Source organism: Bos indicus x Bos taurus, chromosome 12 (assembly GCF_003369695.1).
Source record: "Bos indicus x Bos taurus breed Angus x Brahman F1 hybrid chromosome 12, Bos_hybrid_MaternalHap_v2.0, whole genome shotgun sequence".
Classification (NCBI taxonomy): domain Eukaryota; kingdom Metazoa; phylum Chordata; class Mammalia; order Artiodactyla; family Bovidae; genus Bos; species Bos indicus x Bos taurus.
This window is the reverse complement of record NC_040087.1, coordinates 34,394,317-34,411,081: the sequence shown is the minus strand read 5'-3', so window position 1 is coordinate 34,411,081 and position 16,765 is coordinate 34,394,317. Positions and strand designations below refer to the sequence as shown.

At 41.7% G+C, this 16,765-nt stretch overlaps 1 protein-coding gene across 2 annotated transcripts in view; it reads left to right on the top strand.

The window, feature by feature from the left end:
- SGCG (sarcoglycan gamma) overlaps nt 1–15,406 on the top strand; it is a 45,694-nt gene extending 30,288 nt beyond the window's left edge. For both annotated transcript variants that reach the window (XM_027557583.1, XM_027557584.1), the window contains exons 5-8: nt 3,576–3,695; nt 4,995–5,067; nt 12,298–12,421; nt 14,620–15,406. In XM_027557583.1, the coding sequence (XP_027413384.1) occupies nt 3,576–3,695; nt 4,995–5,067; nt 12,298–12,421; nt 14,620–14,793 (491 nt within the window). In that variant the 3' untranslated portion in view covers nt 14,794–15,406. The remainder of the gene's footprint in view (nt 1–3,575; nt 3,696–4,994; nt 5,068–12,297; nt 12,422–14,619) is intronic.
- Nucleotides 15,407–16,765: the final 1,359 nt, after the last annotated feature.

The window sequence follows — 16,765 nt, the reverse complement described above, 5'->3', positions numbered from 1 at the left end:
AGCCTACCAGGCTCCTCCATCCATGGGATTTTCCAGGCAAGAGTACTGGAGTGGGGTGCCAATGCCCTCTCCAGCTGGGGTTAGTAGATGCAAACTATTACCTAGAGAAGGCATGAACAGCAAGGTTCTACTGTATAGCACAGGGAACTATATTCAATATCCTGTAATCAACCATAGGGCTTCCCTGGTGGCTCAGTGGTAAAGAATCCACCTGCCAATTTGTAGGAGATACGGGTTTGATACCTGGGTTGGGAAGATCCCCTGGAGAAGGAAATGGCAACCCACTCCAGTATTCTTGCCTGGAACATGGGGAGCTTGGCGAGCTACAGTCCATGAGGTTACAACATGAAGTTAGACACGACTTAGCAACTAAACAACAAAAACAACAATAAACCGTAATGGAAAAGAATATGAAAATGTGTGTGTGTATATATATATATAACTGAATCACTTTACAGCAGAAGTTACAATATCGTAAATCTACTCTACTTTTAAAAACCCCTTTTTAAAAACAAGGGGTTCATCCACAGTGCTGCTGTAAACAGGACTGGAGCCCTTTCCTCGTTATTTAGGTCCGTGGACTCATGCGTGTAGATGTAAAAGACTAGCCTAAAGATTAGAGTCAAGCTACACAGATAAGGGTCATTGACTCCAGGCTTATAAAACTGAACTCAATAATGCAAGATTACTCTAAAAAATTAGTAGAGTGAACTTAACTGCAGTTTTCTACTTCCAGGCCAGTATTTGTCCGGTACCATATTTGCAGCGGTAGAATAAAACCTTCCTAAAGGACTTTGTGCTGTTTGTTTTTAAATGATGCTCTCTTAAGTTAAAGCTAGCATAGTGGGGAGGGGCAACGTTAATGGGGTATATTGTGAGTTAGGGAGAATTTGATTGTGTTTTTACAAGAAAAACCCTTGGGCCAGTTTCACAAACTGAATTCATCAGACCATAAAACCTGCCTTTATTTACTTCCTTTATCTTTTATTTATTTCCCTCTTTGTTTGAAACAAAGCCTTTCATTAGAAATTTTATTTTACCAAATAGCTCTTTCTTCATCATGAAAAAAGTATTTGAGTTTTGTTTCTTAAAGGACGTGGCTGCAAATGAGGGTGATGTGTTCACTTCTAATGCACACCACTAAGGTTATAAAATCTAGTAGACTATTAATAAGAGTTAGAAGATTTAGTTATAAACAGTTATTTTAAGAGGTGATTTATTCCTATGGCAGGCTTGTTGTCACGTGGAGAACAGTTTCTTTTGAAGTGGAAAACAGAAACATGTTTAAACACTAAACATGTTTCAGTGTCTATATTTTTTATTAAATGAAGATGGAATTTTATTCACCTCTGTGCCTTTGCTGGGGTAGCCCCTCTACCTGGAAAGTCTCATTCTCCCCTCATCAGGGAGACACTGATGCTTCCAGGTCAGCCCAGACATTCTCCTCCCAGGGTGTCAGGAATTCCTTGTTGGGTTCTCGCTGGACACTGTCCATGTTCGTTTCATGGCACTTATCACATTGCCCTGGGCTTACATTCTGTTGTCCTCAGTGGACTGTGAATTCCATCTGCATCTCACTCATTCATATATATTAAATTCTTAGCACAGAACTTTGAACATAAAAAACATAAAAGAAATTTGTATTGAATGGGAGAGACTCACTCTCCTGCATTTTCTTTGATTTGACAGTTTGCTTGGCTCTGTTACTCATGAAAACTATGCAGCTAAACTCATTTGTTGAATATTTCAACAATATATATGAAGTAATGGTTACAGAAAAAATAGGTCATTTAGTTGAGCCCTTTTACTTAATAAATTTCCCTCAAATTGTCATATGAACCTGCAGGGAGCTAAACAGTGAACTCTTACTGGATATATTACTCCGGTTTTTTCATCTTGATTTTAAGCTCAAATAACTTCAAATTCATCACTTAATGCAGATCAATGTTTATATGATAAATACATCAGATATATCCGTGACCCAGAAGAGATAAATAGTGACACTGAGTCACAGGGTAACTGAGTTTGGGGGAAAGCTAAGAAGAGCAAAAATACAGGCAACTAACAAAAAATAAAGCGAGCCTTCCTAAAGAGAACAGAGAAAACATAGAGGGGGAAAAAAATCACTTCCACTTTATAACATACGCATACATACACATACATATATTTAAATGAAGCATGTATGTGGAGGGTTTTGAGGTACAGATCAGAATATGTATTGTGACAATATCCAAAACTGATTAATGTATTATTGGAAAACTTCTATTTAATTTCTAGCAGGTCCCCCTCAACTTGAATGAATGCTGTGAGGGACACAGGGACACATACACAAAAGCTTTCAGTTCAGTTCAGTTCAGTCGCTCAGTCGTGTCTGACTCTTTTCGACCACATGAATTGCAGCACGCCAGGCCTCCCTGTCAAGTATCCATTTGACAATAAACTTACTTTTCTAGATAAGACTATAGAGCCAACAAAAGAATTCAGGAACACTTGAACAAATGCTGAATGCTGTGTTCTAGAGAGATTAGTGAAGTAAAGTGAAGTCACTCAGTTGTGTCTGACTCTTTGTGACTGCATGGACTGTAGCCTACCAGACTCCTCTGTCCATTGGATTTTCCAGGCAATAGTCCTGGAGTGGATTGCCATTTCCATCTCCAGGGGATCTTCCCAACCCAGGGATCCAACCCCGGTCTACCACATTGTAGACAGATGTTTTACCGTCTGAGCCACCAGGGCAGACAGGTAATCAAGAGAGATTAATCCAGCGTTAATCCTTCATGCTGGGTTAAGGTGCAGGGTTGGAAGAACAAGAAGCACAGAGAAATTAGGAGACATAGAATGATGTGCACCAATGAGGGAGACTGAACAAGATCTCACCCACCAAACGTACATCATCACAATGCCTGGCCCTAGAAGCATCCATGAAACAAACATCTGCTGAGTCAGTCATGGGTTGCTCACAGTGGGTCTAAAGTTCATGAGAAAGGAGTCAACTTGGAGGACAAAGTGATGCCCTGTCCCTGAAATAGAAGATGTGGAGGAGACAGAAATGTCTGGGATGAAGGGGAAGGGCAGAAGTTGGAGGGTGTATTTCCATGGTGATGTCTGTTTTCTCCAAGGAGTAGGAGGTGAGGGGTAGGGCAGAGGCGAGAATCCGAGTGACTCATTGCCTGGGTTAACTTTGGTCACCGAGATGGTCTTTCACAGATCTCACATTTCAGAAAACAAAATCCTCAGTTGTTGATATGCAAAAGAATAGCAATTTAAGTAATCTGCATAGAAGAATTATATTATTTTTGGCAGGTTTTAAAAACTGGAAAAAATTAATTTTTAAATAATTCGTTCATACATATATTTGATATATACTAACACACATGTGACCTAAATTAATTTTAATAAGATTTAGGGTTAAGACTTAAAATTTAATCACAGAATTAAAAAAAATAAACTATTGGTGACAAATCCCAAATGTTTAGTAATTTGGTACTACTGCGTGACAGCACATGTAAAAGTAGAGTTTGTAACACTGCATAGAGTAAACACTTTATAATAAGCTGTTTTAATTAATTCTTTAGGTCCCCAAATGGTAGAGGTCCAGAGTCAGCAGTTTCAGATCCACTCCAAGGATGGCAAGCCACTGTTCACTGTGGATGAAGAGAAAGTCATGGTTGGTACAGATAAACTACGAGTAACAGGTAGGTATAGCTCTTAATTTTTGATTAAGGAATACTTGACAAACAACATTAGCTTCAGGTATACAGTATGGTGATTCAATATTCATATATATCGTGAAATGATCCACACTAAGTCTAGTTAATGTCCATCACCACACATATTTACAAATTTATTTTCTTGTTATGAGAACTTTTAAGATGCACTGTCTTAGCAACTTTCAAATATACCATACAGTATTATTAACTAGGGGGCTTCCCAGGTGGCTCAGTGGTAAAGTACAAGCCTGCCAATGCAGGAGACTTGGGTTCGATCCCTGAGTCAGGAAAATCCCCTGGAGAAGGAAATGGCAACCCACTCTAGCAGTCTTGCCTGGGAAATTGCATGGACAGAGGAGCCTGGCTGACTGTAGTCCATAGTGTCGCAAAAGACTCGGACAGGACTTAGCGACTAAACAACAGTTGCTTTCTGGTTTTAAAATAAGCCTGAGTAGGAAAGATACGTACACCCCAGTGTTCACAGCAGCACTGTTTATAATAGCCACGATTTGGAAGCAACCTAAGTGTACATCAAGAGAGGAATGGATAAAGATGAGGTATGTATATACAATGGAATCTAACTCAGCCATTAAAAAGAACGAAATAATGCCATTTGCAGTAACATAGATGGACCTAAAGAGTGTTATATTAAATCAAGTAAGTCAGACAGAGAAGAAGAAATATGATATGACATCCCTTATATGTGTAATCTAAACAGAAATGATACAAATGAACTTACTTACAAAACAGAAAGAGACTCACAGACTTAGAGAGTGAGTTTATGGTTGCTGGGGGGAGGAGAAGGATGGGGGAAAAGGATACTTAGGGAGTTTGAGATGAACATGTACACACTGCTATATTTAAAATGGATAACCAACAAGGACCTACTGTATAGCCCAGGGAACTCTGTTCAATGTTATGTGGCTGGGAGGGGAGTCTGGGGGAGAATGGATACGTGTATATGTAAGGCTGAGTCCCTTTTCTGTCCACGTGAAACTACCACAACATTGTTCATCAGCTATACCCCAATACAAAATAAAAAGTCAAAACAAACCTGGGTATTTGCAACTGCTTTAAAAATCATATTTGGTTTATAGGAACCTAGTGAAATCGTGGTGTTCTTGGAAAAGTAGGAAAGCAGTTATGCCTATGTTATCCCACAACTCAAACGTCTGTACAGTCAACAATCAGAACCTACATGTCCCGTAAAACGCAGTATAGAGGCTTGATCTGCTGGCCGTTGTTTACTTTTGTAAGAATGCTGCACCTTTGGTTTGTGTTTAGGGCCTGAAGGGGCTCTTTTTGAACATTCGGTGGAGACGCCCCTCGTAAGACCCGACCCACCCCAGGACCTCAGGTAAGAGTTTTGTTCAGACGCCTCAGCAGATGCTACCAGGTGGTTCCTCATTCTGATGACCTTCCACCCATGACAGGTCATTTCTGACAGAATCCAGGGGTGAACGTCCTTGTGCGCGTCCCGTCTTCCCGTCTCTGAGACGCAGGCCTGGTGACCAGCCCTGCCCCTGCCCCAGGGCAGCCTGCACTGTTCTGGTAGACTAGTTCCTCCTCCAGGAAACCTCAGGGACTTGGCTAAATGCCACTATTTTATTTATTTTTTCCTAGCTTTTTTTTTATTGTGGTAAAAATACGCATATAAAATGTATCATTGTAACCATTTTTAAATGTATAGTTCAGAACATATTTATACTTTACAAACTTAAAAGTTTTGTTTTTTATTTTCTATTATGGTTTACCACAGGATATTGAATATAGTTCCCTGTGCTCTACAGTAAGACCTTTTTGTTTATCCATCCTGTATATAGCAGTTTGCATCTGTTAACCCCAAACTCCCAATCCTTCTCTCCCTCCATCACCACTCTTCCCCTTGACAGCCACAGGTCTGTTCCCTATGTTTGTGGGTCTGTTTGTGTTTAGTAGATGAGTTCATTGTGTCATATTTGAGATTCCACATACAAGTGGCATCATCGATGGCTCAGCAGGTAAAGAATCTGCTTGAGATGCAGGAGACACGGGAGATGTGGGTTTGATCCCTGGGTGGGGAAGATCCCTTGGAGGATGACATGGCAACCCACTCCAATATTCTAGACTATTGCTTGAAAAATCCCATGGACAGAGGAGCCTGGCGGTCTACAGTTCAAAGGGTCGCAATGACTCGGACGTGACTGAGCCCACAGCACACATAAGTGACATCCTATGGCATTTGTCTTTGTCTGACTAGAATATGTACTAGAGAGTAGTATAATCTCTAGGTCCATCCATACAGTTGCACACAGCATTGTTTCACTCTTTTGTGTAACTGAATAATATTCCATTGTGTGTGTGTGTGTGTAAATATACCACAGCATCTTTATCCCTTCACTTGTCGATGGACATTGAGGTGGTTTCCACAGTTTCTGGTTACTGTGAGTAGCATTGCTATTAAAGTAGGGGTGTAAATGCAGCTATTTAAAAATGCTTCATTGACTCCATGTCAGCCATAGGAAAGTCCAGAATGCTCCCGGGGCACTTGGCCTGTGACCTAGTCTCCGTGGGGCCCCCTAGACTGGCACCCTGGGCACCTCTGCTCACTCGTCCTGAGACCCAGCAGCTGCCAGCCCCAAGCTCCACACTCCCACACACCTTGTCCCACCTGACTGGGGTGCCCCTCCTGACCTTGGACACCCATGGACGTCTCCTTGTCCTCATGCTTCGGCTCACCAACCCATCGTTCTTCCCTGAAAATCATCAGCTGAGGTAAAACAATGGCACCTTTTAGAGAAAGAGAATTGTGTCCTATATGGGCTTAAAATGTCCAAAAGGCATTCTCAGAAATTTCAGTTTATATTACATTTTTAAAATATGTGCACTGTGAGTAGAGACAAGAGCATTACAAAACTGAGAACGTGATGAATCCATATATGCAAAGAAATTGGAAAACTTTGATATATCTTTTTTCAACTGTGGCAAAATGCACATAAATTTTACCTTCTTAACCACTTTTAAACGTACAGTTCAAAAGCCTATGGCAGGCTCATTGTTGTCAACCATCCCTACCTCCAGTCGCCAGAATTCTTTACGTCTTGCAAAACTGAAACTCCACGCCCCTTAAACACTAACTCCTGTCCCCTTCCCCAGGCCCTGCACGCCACCACCCTGCCCTGTGTGTCTATGGGTCTGAGGGCTCTCGGCACGTTGTTTAAGTGGGATCGTACAGTATGTGTCCTTTTGTGACTGGCACAATATCCTCAACCTTTGGTATATCTCTATGCAATATCAAAATGTATAAAATCACCTCGTTCCATATGTGTTTATTCTTTATACAGAGTCTCTGTGTGCCTGTGTGTATTTCACCGTATCACTGGCTACTGAATGTCCTTTACTGCTGTAACTGTTTATTCCAATAGTATATTTGTGCTTTATAACAAAAACAAACAGTAGTTTTAAAAACAAGTGTCTTCAAGTCTACAGTGTCACTTAAAGTCACATTTAGAATTTGAACTGGAAAAATATTCAGGTCAACTAGCACATTCTAATATATTATGTATAATAGGGGAATAATGTACAGTAGGAACCCTAGCTTTACAAACAAGCCTGGTGACCTTGGCCAAACTAACCCTTTGAGGCTATATTTCATCATAAAACATTGGTAGTATTATATATCTCAGTATTCTGGGGAAGATTTAATAAGCTATGAAGTTAAAAATGTTTTGTAAACTGAAAGTGGCATACAAATAATCATTTTTATTATCATTATTATACCAACTAGATATTCATACCAAATGGAATTGGAGTTAGGAAATTTGGCATTTCACTTAACGTTAATGTCTAATTAAACATTAATCTAAAGCAAGTGAGAGTTCAATTCATCTTACCCACTTAGAGAACATTTGCAGCATAAAATTAGATTGTGACTATAATTAAATTGTAACAGTTTCATTGATTTTGATAAAGGACCATGAGATCAATATTAGGGAAGAAGAACATTTTATCTTTGTAGGAAAGAAACATGATTCAATCTCTTAAAAAATAATGCCATGAGAAAAATTTTGTTATTAAAAATAATATAAATTGTAGAGCTGCCAAACCACTCTTTGCAGTGAACGTCACTGTTTTAAAAGTATGGGCCTCATTATTAAACAATTCGTCTTACATTTTTCCCTTTAGGAAATAAATTTTCTGGCTTCTACAGCAGGCCTTTCAGTATTCTCTGGCTTTCTAAAACGTGACACTAAGGGAACATTCCATAACCCAAGTGTTACAACCAGAGTGACTGAGAACATAATGAAATTATAAGGAATTGCTTGAGGAATGGGGTTTGGATGGAAGACATGAACTAACAGGTTTCGAATGCCTGCCACCGCCAGGAAATGCGTCTGTGCTGTCACATAATTTCTCTCATTTCCTCATCAGCTCGACCTGAAAAGCATCAACTCAATCCCCATTTTACAAAAGAGAACACTGAGCTCAAGGTAGGAGCACGTTCTAAGACACAAAGGAAAAAAGGCAGCCAACTGATGACTCAACAGCTCTGGCTCCAAAGCCAGTGTACGCTGTGTTCCCACCTTCCACCACGCAGGGGAAGCCTTTAGTGATTCACTCCCTGATTTACCACCGGACTCTGCTGACTGAGTGCATGAGAGCTGTACTGTCTTCTGTGAGTTTGTGCTGTCACCTGTCCTTCCCTTTTTATGTCTATGTCCAGTAGCATTACTATTCCTGGCCTGAGTAAAAGGAGATCGATTCTGGAATATCTTAACTGACCTATGAAAACTTTGTGGATGTTGTTGGGTTAAGATCATGAAGATCATTTATAAAAAGACCTCTGAAATATACATGTTTAAATATCACAATTTAAATTTTGGTATTTGCTCAAATGGTAGTTATGAAAGCATAACAGTTATTTTCTTTAAGAAAAGTATATAATTGACTTGTATTTAAGCTAGATTTACATTTCTTAGGGCAAGGTCATCCTCAAGAGAAGCATGAACTGTAACATACCATTTTAAAGCTAATTCTCATTTATGCATGATATAATTCAATCTTTTTTAAAAAAAATCAGCAAAAATGTATAAAGTGTGTCTACATGCCAGAGTCTATATAGATGCTGGTTCCACAGTGATAAAAGGCATGGTCCCTGACCTTAGTGAGTTTAGAGTCTGTTGGAAGAAAGAAACGTGCAAACAAGTTACAATGACATCATTCATTGTGATGAAGGTGCAAAACGATAGTGAGGGTGTAGGAGAAAGAGTGTAACTCTTCCGAGGGTGATCTGAGATGAAGTCACAGATAGGAAAGCTCTTGAACGGAAACTTAAGGAATCAGTAGATGTGGATGCAGTGGGGTGAACTGCAAAGCCCCTACAGTCCAGTAGGGATGTGATGGTGGAAACCATGCCCAGGACACAGTAACAGATATGTTTCTTCATTAGATCAATAAAATGAACAGACATGGAAGTATTTGTTCCCATTTCAAACACTTGTAAATGTTGGTTTCCTTAGTACAGTTCATAAATATAAGTAGAAACCAAGGAAGCCCATTCATTCCCAGGTCCCAGTAATCAAGTAGAAAATTCATGGTCACTGCATGTGTCACTCAGTCGTGTCTGACTCTTTGCAAACCCGTGGACTGTGACCCACCAGGCTCCTCTGTCCATGGGATTCTCCAGACAAGAATACTGCAGTGGGTTGCCATGCTCTCCTCCAGGGGATCCTCCCAATCCAGGGATCAAAGCCAGGTCTCGTGCATCTCCTGCATTGCAGGCGGGCTCTTCACCACTGGCACTACCGGGGAAGCCCATGGTGGAGTGGAAGCTAAGTCAGGGGTACTCAAGGGGAAAGCAGGATTCCACGGAGACCAGGGGCTGGGACTTGAATATTTTATGGAGACTGAGATTCCAAGCTACAAGCCAGTGTGTATGAAATACCCAGAGATATCTCATAGATCTTGAGAAGATATTTCAGCGTCTGGTAGGACTAAGCACACACGCGCGTGCACACACACACACAAACACACACATATGCATACACACATACATACACACACACCCTCTCAGAGTTTTTCTCTCTCACCATTTCTCTGTCTGTTCTTGCTTATTTTTCCATGTTAGGTCTTTGATATCTGACCATGCTGAACGCATTCATGGAAATGTGTACTTCAGAGCATTCTCATCTTAGCCTTTTTGGTAATATGGGTCTAAACCTGTGCTGAATTGAAATGTTTCATCTTCAAGGATAGAAATGATGCAGAGGGGAGGAAGTCTGCTTCTGGGAGCATCGCGTTATGAGAACATTAACAACTAGTCATTGGTCCTGTTGAGGTCACTTGTGGTTTGAGAATGACCCTGGAAATGGACTCACCTTCACCAGGGTCCCTGAAATGGGCCCAGCAGTGCAGGGTACTCACACCCTCCTCCTTCCCCTCCGCTGTCTTCCATCAGTCCAGGCAGGAAAGACGCAGGCAGTTAGCAGTGGCCAGAAGGTGCCTCCATCAGCAGACCAGGCTCAGTGTGTTTCCCCCAACACCTAAACCCAACAGAACTTGACCAATACATTCCAGGAATATCTCTGCTTCTAACACTCAAAGTCATATTTTAACATGTATAACAGGCCAGATCTTACATACTGAGAGGGACATAAGAAAAGGGAGCTTTATTTTCCATAACAAATAGTGGTAGATGAGAAAACCTGCCAATTAAAGGTAGTAATCCACCTGACTTAAAGGTTGATCAGTACCACTTAGTCATAAAAAAGAACGAAATAATGTCATTTGCAGCAACATGGATACAACTAGAGATTATCATACTAAGTCAAGTAAGCCAAACAGAGAAAGACAAATAATATAGGATATCACTTATATGTGGAATTTAAAATATGACGCAAATGAAACTGTCTGTGAAACACTTAAGGACATAAAGAATAGACTGGTGGGTGCCAAGCAAGTTGGGGGAGGGAAGGATTGGGAATTTGGGATTAGCAGATGCAGATTATTATATATAGGATGGATAAGCAACAAGGTCCTACTGTGTAGCATAGAGAACTGTACTCAGTATTCTGTGATAAACTATAATGGAACAGAATATAAAAGATTTTATATATATATATATATAAAATGTATAACCAAGTCACTTTTCTATGCAGCCAAAATTAATTAACACAACATTGTAAATCAACTATACTTCAATTAAGAAATTATTTTAAATGTCGATCAGTCACTTCAGATGCACGTTCATTACCAGGCACTTCTCACCTCTTAAATGCTACCCTTTCCTTCTCCTACCACCTGCACCCTACTCTGACCCTGCAGTGGGATGGGTCCTTTTCTCCTTCTTGTGGATCTTTAAACATTCCAAGCAAGTCAGCCTTTCGCCTTTTGGTTGAGTCAGGCTGGAGCAGCTGAAAAGCCTGTCCAGTGATCCTGTTGGGCCATCTGGTGGAAATGCCATCAGTCGCTTCCAGGCAGAAGCAAATAAGAGAAGTTCCCTGCTCCTGTGTTCCTGGTTCTGTATCTGTGTTTGACTAAATCACAAGGAGATGCTGCTGAATCTTACAGAAACAAGGCCTGCTGAGGCCAGTCTCAACCCTGTCTGTAAACTCCATTAGTTAATCATTCTTCCAGGAGAAATTGCTGCATGTGCCCTGTAATCTTCCTAAATGGAAAAATAAAAAAGCAGACAACAAAGTCCAAACTTTTGTGAACATGTAGCAAATGAATGTGTTGCCCTTAAATTTCTCTTTTTCCCAAAGAAGTTTGGGTTTGGGCTAAAAAAAAAGTTTTCCAGAAATATTCACCAGTAGCACTTTCTTTTGGTGTGGCATGCCAGACCACTGACCACGCTGTCTGGAGCTGCCGCACAGGGCTGGGATGGTCTAACGTTTGCATCAGTTTTCAGAGGATATTAATTTCATAGATTCTCATTGATAGGAAGTTAATTTCTTTATTCCACTTTATTTCTGGATTTATCAATGAAAATCAACCCTGAATATTCACTGAAAGGACTGATGCTGGAGCTGAAGCTCCAATACTTTGGCCACCTGATGGGAAGAGCTAACTCACTGGAAAAGACCCTGATGCTGGGAAAGATTGAAGGCAGGAGGAGAAGGGGACGACAGAGGATGAGATGGTTGGACGGCATTACTGACTCAATGGACATGAGTTAGAGCAAACCTGGGAGACAGTGAAGGATAGAGGACCCTGGAATGCTACAGTCCATGGGGTTGCAAAGAGCTGGACATGACTTAGTGACTGAACAGCAGCTGTTCAGTCCAACCCCATGGACTGCAGCATGCCAGGCTCCCATGTATGGCAAAAACCACAGTATTATAAAGGAATTAGCATCTAATTAAAATAAATTAATTTAAAAAATTTTTTAAAGAATGAATGAATATACTATATATCTTACTGATATATATTCTCTATATGTCTCTATCTCTATTGGAAGATACTATGTCTTACTGATTATATTCTCTAAGATTTATGTTCTCTAAGAATATAATAAGTAAAATACATAGTATATTTTCCATTGGTTGGGAGATTCCTGAGGTGGCTGTTTTTTATGCCATTTTTTCTTGGTTTCCTTCCCTCATTTCAGACTAGAATCCCCGACACGGAGTCTCAGCATGGACGCCCCCAAAGGCATTCACATTCAAGCCCCTGCGGGGAAGATCGAGGCCCTTACCCAGATGGACATCGTTCTTCAGAGCAGTGATGGGACGGTGAGTCCATCAGATGGTGCGTGGTGGGTGCTCCCATTGTACAAGCCTCATGTCTACTAAGTAATGATGACATTCACGTCCAATAAGGCATCAGCAAATTACAGTTTGCAAAGAGACGTCATGAAAGGCATCACAGAAAATGTGAAAGAAGGAAAAAAATTAACACTGAAAGAAAAGCCAAAAAAGGTTAAAAGCAGTCTCTGTTGGATCCAGACTGCTTTCTTTGGCATTTGTACTATCAAGTCTCCTGTTGTTTTCAGCTTTGAAAAAGTCCTGGACATTCAGAGCTCGCAAAGAATGTCCATCCTGCCACTTCCTAGTGACCCTCTCGGTAGAACTGTCCCTGAGGGTCACCTGTAAGGGATAACTCTTTATTTTTTTTTTTTTTTACCACCCAGGGTGCTCGCTCACATCAAGTCCTGGTTCAGTGAAAGTCAAATATGAAAAATAAGAGTTGCAATAAAGAAAACTCTGGAACCTCCAGTCCAGAAATAAAACATCCCTGATAAGAGTCCCTCTCAGAATGGGCAGCAAGGCACAGGCTCCCTATTATTTATTGATCCTTCTAGTGTAAAATCAATTCGCCAATTACCTGTTTGAATCAGGGACATTAACAGGCCTCTCTGGGCCTCTCTCCTCATTTGTCAAGTACCGGAAATAGTATCTACTTCACTATGTCACAGGGCTAAGAGACATCAATGCAGAAAGATAATTTTGAACTGATACTAATTTAACATTAAGAGAGGGTGTGGTTGAGGCTGCAGAGGGAGACCACAGGAGGCAGGTTCAGCCCTGGCTTGGCAAGATCCCCTGGAGAATGGAATGTCAACCCAAGTATTCCTGCCTGGGAAATCCCATGGACAGAGGAGCCTGGGCCCGCTATAGCCCATGCGTCACAAAGAGTCTCACACAACTTAGTAACTAACAGCAGCAGCAGCAAAGCATTAGACAATAACCTATATAGGTTCTGCTCCAAAAAACATAAGACCATTTGACTTCCTGCTCTGACGGTGACTCAGACCCCAGGGCAAAGCCTGCCTGCCATGCACTTGTACTGTCACCCTGCACTTCCCCCAGAGACGTCAGCATCCCAGGATGCCAGTGTATTCAGAGCTTGGCCTGACGGGACCAGAGCCACATAAAACAAAGGTGGGATTCAACCTTGTTGGCGAGGAAGAACATGGGAGCTTCCCAAACATAGTTTAGTTCATTCTGATGAGTGAGCACCCTGCCAGGGCTCAGGCTTGGTTGCTCTGTACTATGACTCTAATTTCTTTCAGCTGTCACAGATTTCCAAAACTCAATCAACAGCCATTTGTGTGCATCTTGGTTCAACTAAACCTCTCTAGGAACAAATCCCATGGACGGAGGAGCCTGGTGGGCTGCAGTCCATGGGGTCGCTAGAGTCGGACACAACTGAGAGACTTCACTCTCACTTTTCACTTTCATGCATTGGAGAAGGAAATGGAAACCCACTGCAGTGTTCTTGCCTGGAGAATCCCAGGGACGGGGAAGCCTGGTGGGCTGCCATCTATGGGGTCGCACAGAGTCGGACACAAGTAAAGCGACTTAGCAGCAGCAGCAGGAACAAAAGTCCAGTGGGTCCCCTCTTATTTTAGTTGTCTGTCACCTGCTTCCTGTATCTAATAGAAGGCAACAGAGTTGCAAATAAAATTTTAAAAGCTGGAGAAATGGTTGCTAGCCATTATGATGAATTTAATTGCCTCTCCTAGGAAAATAATATCATGAGCAATTCCAGCATTCACATGGTAAAATGAATAAGATGAGTCAACTTCTGCGGCTTGTATTTTATCCTAATAGAAGGAGAAGTTGAAGGTCAAAGTGGAACACAAAGTCAATGTGAATCAAAAAATGGTATTTATTTTGGCCAGATAACTCTGAAAGGTCTTCAAGGAGTGTCACATCATACACTTTCCTAGCTGGCCTAGTGCAATGAGTAAAAGAAAAAAAAAAGACTTCCCTCCAGTTCCTAAGGAATATTTATCCCCACTGCCCAGATGGAAACTAGAAATAGGCTTTGAAAGAATCAGGTCATCGTAATGTGACTTCAGCCGAGGCAGGTGCCTACTTCATTTTCTATGCAGAGAAAGAACTTGGAACATTTGGTGCATTTGAGTTTCGTGTTTGTCATGTTCCCTCCCCCTTGACCACATCTTGTCTCGCTCTCTCCCAAGCAGGTTGTGCTCGACGCGGAAACTGTGTGTTTGCCGGAGCTGGCTCTTGGGAGCCAGGGGCCCGCGGGCAGCTCCCAAGGGCTCTACGAGGTCTGTGTGTGTCCGGATGGGAAGCTCTACCTGTCTGTGGCTGGCATGGGTACCACATGCCACGAACACAGTCACCTCTGCCTCTAAACCATCAGCATCGCCCAGGGAGCACCTTCTGTGTCTCGGTACGCTCAGTAGTGCAGACCTCAGCCTTCCCAGCAGGAGCCACTCGACAACAGTGAGCTGAGTTTGCGTGTGGGAGTTTGAAAGGAGCTCAAATGTACGACTGAAAATGTTCCCATGAAACTTTGTGATCTCAGAGTGGACCTTAGACACAGAAGTCCAAGGATCAGAAGAAGTGTTGATCCCACCAGACGGGCTCGTTGCCATCATAACCAATGTGACTTTCCCTGTCCTGTGTGTGTCGGTCTGTGATGGGATGTCAGGCTGCTGTGTGGAATGGATGCATGGATGCGTGATGCTCAGCTGGGGACCTCTGACCTCCTGTGAGAGTAGTCTGAGTCCTGCCCAGCTGCCCCAGAGTTCTCTGAGGTTTTCCACTGTGTCACTCAATCCTGCAGGAGCTGTATTCATTTCAACACAAAGTGTGTCTGGTTTCAGAAGAAAATCTTCAAGTTTTAAAGGGATGTTCAAATTGATTAGTCTTTCAGAATGTGGTCAGGGAGTAAATTGTACACAACTGATCATGTTTCTTTATATAGTCCATAAGCAATAAAAATCAACCTACATTTTTCATAGACTTCACCGTGTGTGTTACTTTCTTTAATCCTCACAACTCTTTGAGTTCAGTACTGTTTTTCCCCCAGTTGCTGGTGATAAAAAAAAAAAAAAGGTTCAGATGAGTCAAGTCACAGGTCACCCAGTATCTACTAAAATTAAACTCAACTGGACCCTAACATTTCAACATCAGTTTCCACTTTGGAAAACTTTGATCTGTGTCTCACTGCACCTGCATCACCTGTTTACCTGATACCTGCACAGACGGGCTGATGCCTACATGAAAGGTGGAGAAACTAAAGTCAAGGGGAGTTTTGTCACCCACCAAGACGGCCCCACGAGCTGGTGGGGGCTCGCCGCTGCCCAGCCCGCGTGCTCACCTCACAGGAGCCGTGAGGGACCGGGAGTGGAGTGGCGCTTCACCGAGTCACTGCTCACAGTTGCCGTCCTTGGCTGTGTGATCTGTATATGAATACGGTGGACGCACACACTGAACCCATGGATGCTCTGGTTTTGTGGTTTTACTTACACGGTGGAATGCCTTCATCACACCGAAGGCCAGGTGTTGGTTTTGATGTCTGTTTTACTGATCGTTCCCGTTAGAATCCCCACACGGCACAAGACGTGGTGGGACCAACAGCACTGCAACTTTCCCATCAAAGGATTTATGACTAGAAATACAACATCGGTTTCATTTTCCACAGTCTCAGAACTGAGAGAAAACTGGTCTTTATTTCTAATGCTGTCTTAACAAGGTGTTAACAATGCAACCCATTCCTAACAGTTTCTTAATATTTAAATTACTGGTATTATAAACATTTGAAATTATTAATACAAAATAAAATACAAATTAAAATTTTAAAAATACAGTGTGTCCTAATCAGTTAAGAGCAAACTCAACTCTGAATATAACACTCCTAGTTTCAGGGTATTGGGAGGGTGGGGACTTAGATTATTTAAATAAGTATTTGCCTTTTCCATTTAGTTAAGTCCTGATTTTTAGAATTAATGTCTGCTTTCTTGCTGTGACACTCCTGTTGTCATAGTAGTGTTGTCATTTTTGTGTCATATTTACTCTCTTATACCATGTTTGTGCAGGAAAAAAAGTCTTCCAACCCAATTGATGTAGATGGGTTCTCATAGAATGTGTGTACATGTCCAAAAAAATGATGTCGATGATAAAGCAAAGTCAAAAAAAAAAAAGAATCAAAGGACGGGGAATGAACATTTTAAATGTATAGATCAGTCTTATGGACTCCGTGGGAGAGGGAGAGGGTGGGGAGATTTGGGAGAATGGCATTGAAACATGTATAATATCATGTATGAAACGAGTCGCCAGTCCAGGTTCGATGCACGATACTGGATGCTTGGGGCTGGTGCG